Source organism: Nerophis ophidion, linkage group LG06 (assembly GCF_033978795.1).
Source record: "Nerophis ophidion isolate RoL-2023_Sa linkage group LG06, RoL_Noph_v1.0, whole genome shotgun sequence".
Classification (NCBI taxonomy): Eukaryota; Metazoa; Chordata; class Actinopteri; order Syngnathiformes; family Syngnathidae; genus Nerophis; species Nerophis ophidion.
In genome coordinates, this window is record NC_084616.1 from 35,357,000 (window position 1) to 35,369,379 (window position 12,380).

At 36.3% G+C, this 12,380-nt stretch overlaps 1 protein-coding gene across 2 annotated transcripts; it reads right to left on the reverse strand.

The window, feature by feature from the left end:
• Positions 1-408: 408 nt before the first annotated feature.
• On the reverse strand, positions 409-12,124 carry alx3 (ALX homeobox 3). 2 transcript variants are annotated; one of them, XM_061902265.1, is made up of 7 exons: positions 11,974-12,124; positions 10,965-11,280; positions 9,515-9,689; positions 7,000-7,306; positions 3,126-3,400; positions 2,912-3,037; positions 409-1,107 (listed from the first exon to the last, which is right to left on the reverse strand). In XM_061902265.1, the coding sequence occupies exons 2-7, from the start codon at positions 11,015-11,017 to the stop codon at positions 754-756; spliced, it is 1,290 nt and encodes a 429-aa protein (XP_061758249.1). In that variant the 5' UTR covers positions 11,018-11,280; positions 11,974-12,124; the 3' UTR covers positions 409-753. The 2 variants fall into 2 exon arrangements, with proteins under 2 accessions (XP_061758249.1, XP_061758248.1); XM_061902264.1 differs by having other exon boundaries at positions 11,901-12,124.
• Positions 12,125-12,380: the final 256 nt, after the last annotated feature.

A 12,380-nucleotide genomic window follows, 5' to 3' on the forward strand; every position in this document is an offset into this window, starting at 1 on the left:
TGCAGCGTATTCGTCCTGGCATCTTTGCCATCATCATGTTGGAGGAAAGACCTGGCAGTCATTTGAACTTGGGTACGATTGGACTACACATGAAGGGAACTTGTTATCTTTCAAGTGGAGCTGTATTTTCAATTATTTAGAGTGAAATGACACGGAATGGTGCTGTGTATGTCTTTGGCCCTCAAGTCTGGTCTTTTACAAAAATATTTGTAGATTTTTGGAGTTTTGTTGATTGTGTTAAACTACAAAATACTCTGCACTTACAGCAATTGAATAGCTGAGACATGTTAAATGTTGCGCGTTTACTTAGTAATTTTTATTTTGTCAAGTCTCCAGTAACAGCAGCTGTTTCCAAGGTTTTTGCCGAATCTACTCAACAAGACAGCTGATGTAGACAAAAGCCTTTATTACTGGTCACACTATAATACACAACAAACATCGAACAATGATTATTAGAATAATAATTACAGGGTTTGCTAACATTTCCTTTGGTCTCCGCAAATGTGATATCAACCTACAACTGGAAACAGGAAACGTCCCGAGAAGATGTTATATATTTTTTTGGTCTCACGCTGCGCTTTGGATTCATGCATTTCAACATTCATAGTTTTGAAAAGCCTCCAAGTTGGCTGGGAGAAATGTTAAAGAGAAAATTGTACGCTGAGAGGAGTGTCCATCTGGGACTCTGTACAGGTCAGGGATTAATATGCTTTGGCTCAGTCAGTGTATGCGGGAGAGCTGGCAGTGTCGTCGTCATGTAGGCCAGGAGAGAATGCTGCCAGGATCCTTGGCTTTCATACGCAGCGCCATCAGACCTGTTGGCTTGTAATCGGTCTCTGGACCTTCGATGGATGGAGACCCGAGAGCTCCGGGGAAGCCGTGTAGAGAGTAGAGGCCGTTGATGCCTGGATGGTGCGACGGGTGATGGTGGTGGTGGTGATGGTGATGGCTGGGGGATGTGGGAATGCCCATGAAACTCTGCAGATTGCTGTGAGGGTGGGGGTATGGACCCATACAGGATGAGGGTAGGGACTCGGGTCCGATGACACAACCAGCAGCTGAACCACCGCCTCCTCCTGAAGTCCCCGTCCACAGATTGCCCTGCATCTTCACAATCACATAGTTACACATGTAGTAGGTAAAATAACTATTTCAAACAGTACATGTGTTAAACAACATATATTAAGAGTATAAACAAAGCAAGGTTGCATGCTACTGCTAAGAAGTAGGTATTTACAAGACAGTGACATAATGGAAACACTGACTAAACGGAGGTCTACAATTTTCAAAAACACTTAGCTAGCCTGTAGGGAAAAGTCTTAATTTAAGGTCCACTAAAAGCAAATACAAAAGAAAATATTACATTTTCACTCAGTTGACACTAATTTTATTGACCTTTCTAGCTACACGAGTTGGGAAAACATCCATTTCTTACACACAACGCAGTTTCTTACAGATTCTGTGGCACCTCAACTTAACAGTTTTGAGATAAGAGCTGCCCCTCGGCTAAATGTGATGCTTTAAGTTACAAGCAAAATTTGAGTTGCTAGCGTCCCCGCCGTTAGTGGGAGTAGCAAATGTCTCAGTGATCCAAACAAACATTCGGTCTTACTTGCTAGCATTAGCTTATGGCTAAAGGTGGACATAACTTTGTTCTTCCAACCATGAAAAGAAATAAAGTGAGTGTGAAAGACAATGCTGAGAAGAAGAAATTAATGATATTCACTGAATCAATGAAAGAAATCATCAAAAATATGACTGTGTGTAGTTGACTTGACGAAGCATTTTGTGCTGCTAGTGTGCACCATACTGAAGCAGAATGAGTCTAATAATAGCCAAGGATGTTAAAATAATATCCAAACATTGTACTGTATTTTTTTCATAAGATATTCTTTATTTAAAAGTTGTTGTTTTTTAAGGCATGTTACGTGTTAAAATGTTGGTTATTTTCGGGGCCAAGCACCAATCAAATTAATTTAAATTTATGGGCGATGATGATTTGAGATTCAAGTATTTTGAATGAAAAGCTCTGTCATATATCCCATTAGGCTCGTAAGTTGAGGTAGCATTCTACATTGTTAAATCAATACAGTGTCAAGCATTATCTTTGCAAATTTAAACTATTTAAGTGTCCAGGTAGGTTTTGCATGCTGATTAACAGCTTAAGTTAAGCACTGTTACCATAAATAAGTTATTGTGTAAACAATTTAACTTAAACCATTTGTATGCATATACAACACTTAAACCCTTTAGTTTATCTGTATGTGGACTTATATTATGGAATAGATTAATTAAACAAAGTACTGATACAATCCACTTCAAGAAACTGTTCAAACTCAAAGTTAAGTCAACTTATTGAAAAACGAGATAATACATAAAATATGTAAATCACATTTTACAAACAACTATACTGTATTGTAACAGTATGCATGTTCCAAATAAATTAAAACCATGAATTAGTTCACCCCACAATATCAATGTAGTAGCACAGTGAGTGTGTGTACTGTTATTTTGGACTCTTACACACACCATATTTTAAAACCCCACCTCGATGGGATTTGTAAAACAGCATATAAAAATATAGGCGTTGAACAACTGCAAAGTCTGGTAAGATTTGAATTCGCTTTTTTCAAGGCAAAATGATCCTCTAGAGGAAATACTGAGTGACTATATCAACTGAATTTGAGCTTTGTTCATGTCCAGAATTTTACAAAGCAAAGGTAAAGATCAGTCTGTAAAAATAGGGTTTGTTGTCTTCCAATAGAGAATAGTGACATATAATACACCACGTTTCTAGTTCTAGATCACACAGGGATGCAAATATGTTTACCCTCGAAGAAACCATATAGTGCAACTCAATAGGTGAATGTAAAATTCCAATGAACAACATATACGACATTATTTGACCAACCTGGTAGGTGTCATGGCGAGGGAGAAGAGAAATATCATATGCTGTAGTGAAGTGGTTGCGGACCTCCTGGATCTTTCCATAGCGTTCCCGTTTTCTCCACTTGGCTCTGCGATTCTGAAACCAAACCTAGCGAACGCAACAATGTTGTGTATTAAACAAAACAAGAAAGCATGTATATGTTTAAAACACTCCTCTTCCTCAAAACAACAAACACCTGGACTCGGGCCTCTGTGAGCTCGGTCCTCAGGGCCAATTGCTCGCGAGCGTAAACGTCAGGGTAGTGCGTCTTCTGGAAGACTTTCTCCAGCTCCTCCAGCTGGAAGGTGCTAAAGGTGGTGCGATTGCGCCGCTTCTTGTTTTTGCCCGAGAGGTCGATGGAGTCTGCGATGGAGTCACTCTGTAAGCCTCCGCCCGCCTCTTTCAACTTCCCGCAGCAGTCGGTGCCCATGCCAGGGTAGCCCAGCCTTTTTAGCGCTCCTTTTTCTCTGACTGAAGAGTGCAAAAACACACAGAGTATTTGCAGACTACCAACAGAACCATTTTCTTTTAAAACTAAACATTTACAAAGATTTTCACAATATTTAATGGTATTCTTTCAGAGTAAAATACTGTAATTAAAATTTACTGTAACCTTACAACAAATTACTGTAAACATTACAGTGCCTTCACAGAGCAGAGCATTGAACTTCACAATAAATTACTGTAAATGTCACTTTGAAAGTAAAGCAAATATTAGCCAGTAACTTACTGTGAAATTACAAGAAAAATGTTTACCTTGCATGATTCAAATTGTCAACAGGAAGACTAAATAAGTGTTTCCACTATGAAACAATATTATCTGAAGCCCATTAATACATATTTTTACCATAAAAATAGATCTGCAGGGCAGGTGCAAAATTAAATGACACCTTTTTTAGAGCCTCTATTAAATAAGACATGCGATCAACAGTATTAATGATAAACCCCGGTAAAACTTATGACGGTTAGTATTACCGTTTTAATTTATTGTAAAACCGTGATTTCTCAACACATTTTTATTAACGTTTATCAACACACGATAAACTTAGGGACCCTTTCTGCTGGAGAAGCAAGCTTGTGCATTAATGGCTAGCAAGCTAGCTTAAATCCTAACATAAATACAAGAGACATTTCCTTTAATTAACTCTAAAACCCAATACAATTTAAAACAGCAGAAGATCAAAATATTTAACCACTAAAATAAAAATAATATGGCTGTTAGAAGCCAGAGTAATATTTAATGTTTCTTCTGCCAAGAGAGTATGTTTGTTTTATACTTATTTAAAATAAAACTTGGATAAAACATTTCAAAGTGTGCTTAATTAAAAAATACAGTGATGTGCACATTTTAAATCATTACATTCATAATACTCACAAAACCATGTCAATTTGTACTAACTACTACAAATGTATCAAACATTAGGCCTTTGCAAATATAATAGAGCAATAACACTGTCAGAAAGGTGTTAATTCAACAATATATTTTATTATCATGATTATAGTTAGCAACAGCTGTACAGTAAAAGGTGTTTGTAAAATTTGGATTGCGTATTTTAACTATTAGGTCAAAACATGTTTTGTTTTTCCAGCCACAACTGTAATATTCAATTTGAAAACTCCAAATGTACAGGAATCCATTTTGCAGCCTGTGTATTAGTATTAAGGTGGCATCTGAAATTTTTATTTTTTAAAAACATTAAGAAAAGGCACTTTGTTCTCAGGAGTGTGTGCATGTTTTCGTCCAAATCCATGACCCTGAGCTCCAAAGCAAATTCCCTTCTCATTTATCTGCAGGAACTAATCATGGGCTGCCGAAACCTCTCTTAATTGAATCTGGGCCCAACAGAGAGCACTTTTCATAGGAGTCTTAATTTCCTCATGTCCATTAGAAGCAACCTCACATTGCAATTCATGCTGAAAATATTCGGTTAATTGGGGCCACAGGACGTATGCATGTACCCAGCAAATACCCATATCCACCCTTAAACATCCCAATGAGATGTACTTATGGGGTGGGGGGATAAGAGCTAAATCCAATACCAGACAGTCATGTTCACAGGTCATCATGAAAAAATGCATATATTCTGAGAACAAAATATTAAATGCTGCTGTAAAAAGATTTCTAACTTTCCCGGTGTGTTCAACCGAATACACTTTTGTTTGGTGTATTTCTCTGATAGCAAATATTCTTAAAAATATTTTGTGCTACTGTTATTGTATAATTTAGTTTATGGTTAAGGTTAATAGTAACAATGTTGCTTGTTGCCTGGTAGCTAAAAAAGAAAAAAGAAAAAAACCTTCCAAATACATATATGAAATCTCAAGAATATAGCATAGAAGAAAATAAGATAAGACTAAAATGTTTTTAAATTTGGATTTTAATTTAAGTTTACAACATGAACTGCTGTAACAATTCTGGAACAATATTATTCAAACAATTCTCATTTATAAATAAAAAGTGAGAAAAAAACAATGTAATTGTTTAATGTTATTTTTCTTACTGCAACTTATTTATTTATGTTATGTTTTTTGCACAAGGTGAAGTATGTATGAGTGTACAGCAGATTGACAATCTTGTTGTAATGTTATTTTACAATTACGATAAAGCAATCAAGATGGTGACAGAGAGAGATTTCTTAGGCCACACTTAGCTGTCCTCTGCAGTAGACAAAACAGGAAGACGTCTCTTCCTTTGAAGCCCAAGAACTCTAAGTCAAATAGAGTTACTCATAACAAACCGTGCTCTTATATTGCCAAAAATGACACCATCAACGAAACCAACAATTCATAGTGATTGGTCAATGTGAGTGCATTAGAGGGGAAACTAGAGAATGTCTTCCTAAAATTATGTGAGTAAAAACGATAAAAGAAAAGGCTCTCTGTTGTTTTTAAATAAAGTGCAAAAAAATATTTGGGTTTTCTTTGGCAGTAAAATTAATCACGATGTTGTATATTATTCTGGACAAAGACCTTATCAGTACTCATATCCTTGGTTGCTTTGCAAAACCATCAACACCAACAAATAAAGCGAGAGAACATAATTTCCTCGGGCATCAGTTCAACATAAGCAGTCACTGAATTAGATGGTTCTTTTCAGGCCTGCAAAAGTCTATTAGCCAAAACAGAGATGGATATATGTGTATTAGAAATTTCTAAAGATACTGAGTTACTACTGTTCCAGATAGATCTACTGGCTTGACCTTTAACCTTCTACAATTTTATTAAGTGAACAAAAATATGGTGGCATTAGTTTTACAACCTTTAAATCAATAGTAAACTTTTTTTTGAAATGCAACTTTTGTTAGCAGAATTTGATAAAAACCTTAAATAAAAACAACATTTGTCATTTGAATGTAACAGTATGAAACAAACAGAAAGTGAAAAATTGTATTAGATCAATCGCGGGAACTAAATTCTTGAATATATCATTATATTTGTGTGATTTATAACTTCATACTATTGTGTGAATATAGGAAAAGTTCTATTCTACCAAATATTACAAACTAAACAATTCTAGTCCTTGAATATATTATATTTGGGTGGTGTATAACTTCATAGAAGACAAATGTAACTATTCTACTCACTACTTAATTTGCGATACCGTTTCTTTGGTATGATTTCCATTAAATGTTTGCATTGGTTTCTCTTTTGCACAGAATAATCGAATAATTCAATATTAATTAATATTATTGATGGATTTAGATTCTTTTTTTGTTTAACACCTGGTTACTAAGTATATATTGCCATAGCTCTTGTCCGTTACACTGTAAAAATATTGATTGTAAATTTACACTTCACTACTGGCTATTGGCTAAAAATTACATTACTTTACAGTAATTAACTGTGAAGTTAAATGTTGTAAAATATTATTACAGCCGTTTGTTGGAAGGTTACATTAAATTTCAATTACAGCATATTACTGTAATATATGACGTGAAATCCTGGTACATTTTACAGCGCTGCTTATTATTTATTCTCATGTAAAAGGTAAACCCTGTTGTGTTGCACTGTAAATTCAAATGCATTAAGGCATTATTTTCACCTATTTGTAAACATACGATGCAACTTACGTTCTGAGGTGACCTCATAGAAGGGTGACTTCCCAGTAACTATATTGGCCTTGTGGTCCTGGTTCAAACTCTCCAAGAATTTGCTGTGTTTGACCGGTGACTCCGGACGGGTTGGCGGGGCCGCGTCGTGAGTAAAGTCGACCTCCCCAAAGCTCCCCACGGCTGCTGCGGCATACACATCTGAGCGCCCACTCAGGCGGTTGGAAAGGGGAATGAGGTGCGTGGATTTGTGCAGCTCATTGCACGGCAGGAAGGATCCGCTGTGCTCCAGAGGCGGTGGGGAGGTTGGTGGCGTCCTCCTGCCGCCCTGCGAGGAGAAAGACAAACACGTTTCTGACTCCATCTTCCATCCAGCTGCTAAAGGACACTTAAGACTCCGAGAGTGACTGGTCACAGAGGCTGAGGACACCCGAGTGGGAGTTTTTTTTTCTTCTAACTCCTAATGAGTGGGTGGGATTTAACTGATCACACACTAAGAACCATGAAACTTTTAAGTGTGGGTGTGTGTGCACATGAGTGTGTGTGTGTTTCGGCATAAAAAAGTCTGATATAAGCCGCCAAAAATTCAATCACGCGTGGTTCTGTTCCTTCAATTAACCATTTAATTCCCATTTCATAAGTAGTTATAGGCCAGGTCTCCAAATTAGACCGGACAGCCCCACTGCTGGCACTCTGCCATGTATTACATTGTAAATTTGTGTGAATTTTTTTATTCATGGCTTTCATTCTAGTTTGCTATATTAAACTGGTTTATCTTTATCATTATCTCATTAGATTTAAACATTTTACCACATTCCCTGCCAGTAGTTTTCTTTGCAGAAAACTTTTTTTTTAAATAGAAGAGGTTTAATCAACTGAATAACTGCACCTTATGGACTTATTATACATGTTATTTTGGGTTGTCTTGAATACACAGAATGTTTAAGTATTTAAATGACAAATTCCAGCAGAGGGTTGACAATTTCATATATATATATATATATATATATATATATATATATATATATATATATATATATATATATACACCGGTACTTATAAATATATATATAAACACATACAAACATATATGTATACATATATATATATACACATACATAGTGTATATATACATATATATATATATATATATATATATATATATATATATATATATATATATACATTATATATTTAAGAACATTAAACAACCACTTTGAAGTTTTGAATGTGAAGCAAGCATAAATCTTTTCATGGCTCACTTTTGACCTTTAAAATGCGAATATATATATATGTGTATATATATATATATATATATATATATATATATATATATATATATATATATATATATATATATATATATATATATCCACACACACGCACACAAATTCATTACAGACACACACACTAAAATAAAATATGATTGAACACCTCTCACAAACTCATTTGTTTTCAAAAAAAGATTTCTAATTACTTTTTTGACCTAAATGTATTCATAAATCTGTATGTTGAATCATAATAACAATAATTTGGTGTCAAAGTAGTAATTATATGTATGTGTATTTTGACTTTAAAGTATATTGATTTTAATCTCAATTTGTAAAAAGTTGTGAAAAATGTTTATATTTTAAATTCAATAGGCAAAAAAACAAAAAAAAACAAATCAATACATTTAAATGACATGATTTTTCTATATGGTCATATTTTTCTTCGTTAAAAAATAAAGTTTCAACGATTTCTCATGCTACAAAGCAATGATGAATGTCATAAGACTTTCCCTATTCACATAACAAATTTAAAAACGTTTTGAAAAGCTTGAATTTAAATTACGGCTATCAAATTTAAAGCCTTAACTCATGTGACTAATCCAAAAAAAATATCGCATTATTCATGTATCAGCACACATTAATCACCCAATTTATACATATTTGAACCTCACATGCTCCTTTAACATAACCTCGGGTGGTTACCTGAAAGGAGGCGTCATTGGTTGCTCTATGGTCAGCGATTAGGTCAATTCATATGACAATGCAAGAATGAGTTAAGGAGACTCCAACTCGTGTTGTTTGCGAGAAATTCATTAAAAATACACCCAAATGAGACTAGATAACATTGCAAGCCAATTTTGAGTGTATAAATAATGTAAATAAAAAAAAACATTCTTGTATGATATTTTGACAGTTAAATTGCATTTGTGTCAAAATATTGTTCTTTTTAAAATCATGCAAGCAAATCATTTACAGCGATTAATCATGATTAATCACATCTCAAAATCGTGACTAATCTGATTAAAAATAATCATTTGACAACAGTAATTTAAATTATGCAGTACTTTGACTCAAGCAGTGTTTAGGAGATGTCAAAAAAGTAATAAAAGCAGAAAAAGTGTGACAATATCATTACATCGATCCGTAGATATTTTATTAATGTTTGCCTCGCATCTCCGCCTGTGCAATGAGAAAAAAAAGCGTATTGATATCCTGACATATTATCTCCAATCTACACAAACTTTGTCCAAACACGGTGCACTTACCAAGCTGGGATGCGGTACGGTTGTTTTTTGGAGACATCTCACCATCTCGCCGGATACCTGAGGCCGCACGCCACCGCTCAGCTGATGGACAAGTGTGTAAACAAAAGGTCCATTTGGGCTGAGAGACCTCATAAGCCCCATTTGATTCAATTTGGAGTCCATCGGTGTATATATGCTAAAGATATGCGGGCAAAAGGCAAGCAATATAAAGAGTTAACATGAACGACAGCTCCAAACAAGCACCTGAGGTTATAGATGTCTTAATGAAAAGTTGACACAAATAACACCAATAAATTTACCACCGAAGAATCATCAAATTGCTTACTGTGGGATAGAAAGTAAGATGCTTGAAAGAAAAAAAGAGTTTATTAAATTTAAAAAGATTAGTGTGGCCATAAGACCTAATGGCATGACTTAGGTTACCATGTTTGGGTCAGTAGAGCACGGGGGCTAAAAGACCACCACACCGTTATGTTAATCACAACCACAGTGCCACCTTTTTACCCTCACACACTTGTGGATTTCCTCTCTGTAAACCTCAGCCAAGGAATGTATCTAAACTGTTTGGCTGACCATTAAAATGACTACTTCATATACCTAGTTTTAAAATGCATATAAACACACAGGAGGACACGGATCTGTTTCTTAAATGTCGTGACAAGCATGTCCTGTGTAGCCGCAGGCAGCGAAGCACTACTGATGCACATATCAAGCTGAGTAAATCCATTCCAGAAATGTGGGCAAGAAGAAGACGCATCATGTTTGAGCCGCTGCAAGTAACACTATTAATATGAAGATCGTGAGATTTTTTTAGCCTTTTTTTTTTTTGCTCAATTATACACCATCAAACCATGCTTTAAAAAAGCCTATATTGTAGGATTAAATAAAAATGCATTGTATCTGACGGGAAACGTTAGACACCTACAACTTAATGTCCGTAGCAAAAGCGACCCCCTTTCTCTTGCTGCTCCCTGTCTTCTAAGCGCGTCCTGGGCATGACCCTGCACAGGAAATCATATCAGCCTGTTAAGCATCCTAGGTCGACCCCTCTTTGCCTCCCAGCTCTGGGCACAGACAGCGTGGCTAAAGGTGACCCTGCACTCTCACTGCAACACCCTGAATCCCCCAGGCTACAAAGTCCCACATCCTCTATAAGGCTGCCTGTCCTTCCAGGGGGACACCTCACATCCTCTCTAAACAACAATAAGGATTAGGGTGTGCTCATGCCGATGCAGCCAACTTCCATGTGAGAGCTGACCTTTAATAAGTCAACAATCAGTGCAACCTGCCAGATGAGTTGTAAGCTAGTAGTACATCTCCATACTCCATAAAGGATGACCCGTCTTTGTCTGGCACTCTACGCCTTGAGGCCTTTCCTCTCACGTATTTAGGGTGGCGATTCAACCTGAGGTTTGCATTAGAATAGGAGAAGGATAGCTAATTTAATTACCCGCCATGAATGCACAGAGATGATCCCATACGCAGGGCTGGGGATTCTCTCATAGGCCTCCCTCACATCCTCCACTTCATATCTTGAAGCAGCAGAGCCAGCTGAGGCTGTGATTGACAGCTGCCGACCCCAAGGTCAGTCGGTTGGAGGGGTGCATTCTGGGAAGTGTAAGCCAGTTTGCTGAGGCTTTTTTTTTGTAAGGGGACGGGGAAGTGGGGTTGCTGTCCTTTAGGTGACCTCTCATGAAGCGACACGGAACACGGCTGACGCTAACAGCACGTTGAGAGTCGAAACAACGAGGATGAGCTGCATTGACCTGTGAGGACACAAAGAAGCGTTATTGACATGCTCATCAAAATTGCACCCAATTGCTATTTTCCACCCTGAAAGCAAACATAGCGAGTTTCAAAGGGCCTTGCTGTGTGTAAAAGCATAAACAAACTAACAATAATATATATATATTTTTTCAAGATTCTTTATTTTCAAGTTACTATGTGTGCACCACACACGGAGCATTGGAATTCCTATCTTTGCTGTGTAATCACAATAGGCCAATCATATATAATACAACAATAAGAATATAACTGTGCAAATAATACACACTATAGAGAGCATTTTCAAATGTAAAAAAAAGGGGTATATCCATATTAAGTATGCCATGTAAATATGTCTATATTTGAATAAGCCTATAGCTGTTGTTTTAGAAATGAGTTCAATTATTTCTAATCAAATGGAAAACAAGCTATATAGTAAAAAAAAAAAAAAAAAAAGCCATATTGTTGTTACCATGGTCTACTATTAAAGCAGCGACACAACTGAACAGAAATGTAATGTTTTAAAAAAAAAACATGTGTGCTTACAGAGAGTGTATCGTTAGGTGTAAACAGAAAAGACAAGAAGGTTAACATATTTACGAAATAAATTTATTTCCAGGACCTGACGGGGCCTTGCTAGGCTCTGTAGCCCAGACAGAGACGTCAACACCGGCTTGGCAGAGCGGCCATAGTACCTCGTCCTGGTGCCTCCTTTTTAGGCCTTGAATGACAGACAGCCTCGCTCCTCACAACCACCAGGACTCCATAAACACACCAATTAACAAAAAAAAAAAAAAACTGCACACGCCGCAGTTGGAAAAAAATAATTATGTTTTACTGACAGAGTTGAGAGGTCCTGCCGAATGTAGTTGACCGTAAATGAGCCTTTTTTTCGGTCAAAGTTAAGCCCACATACAAACATTTAATCCGTTATTAATTTATTCAGTAGGAATTTATGTAAGTCATTTAAAACACATACAGCCTAGTTTAATTCACAATCTCTATAATATCTCTCGTTTATGTTTTTGTTTTTTTTTGTTCTCAAATTGTATTTCTGAAGCGGCCCCGTATCATGCCACCTAAAAGTAATAGGGAACATATC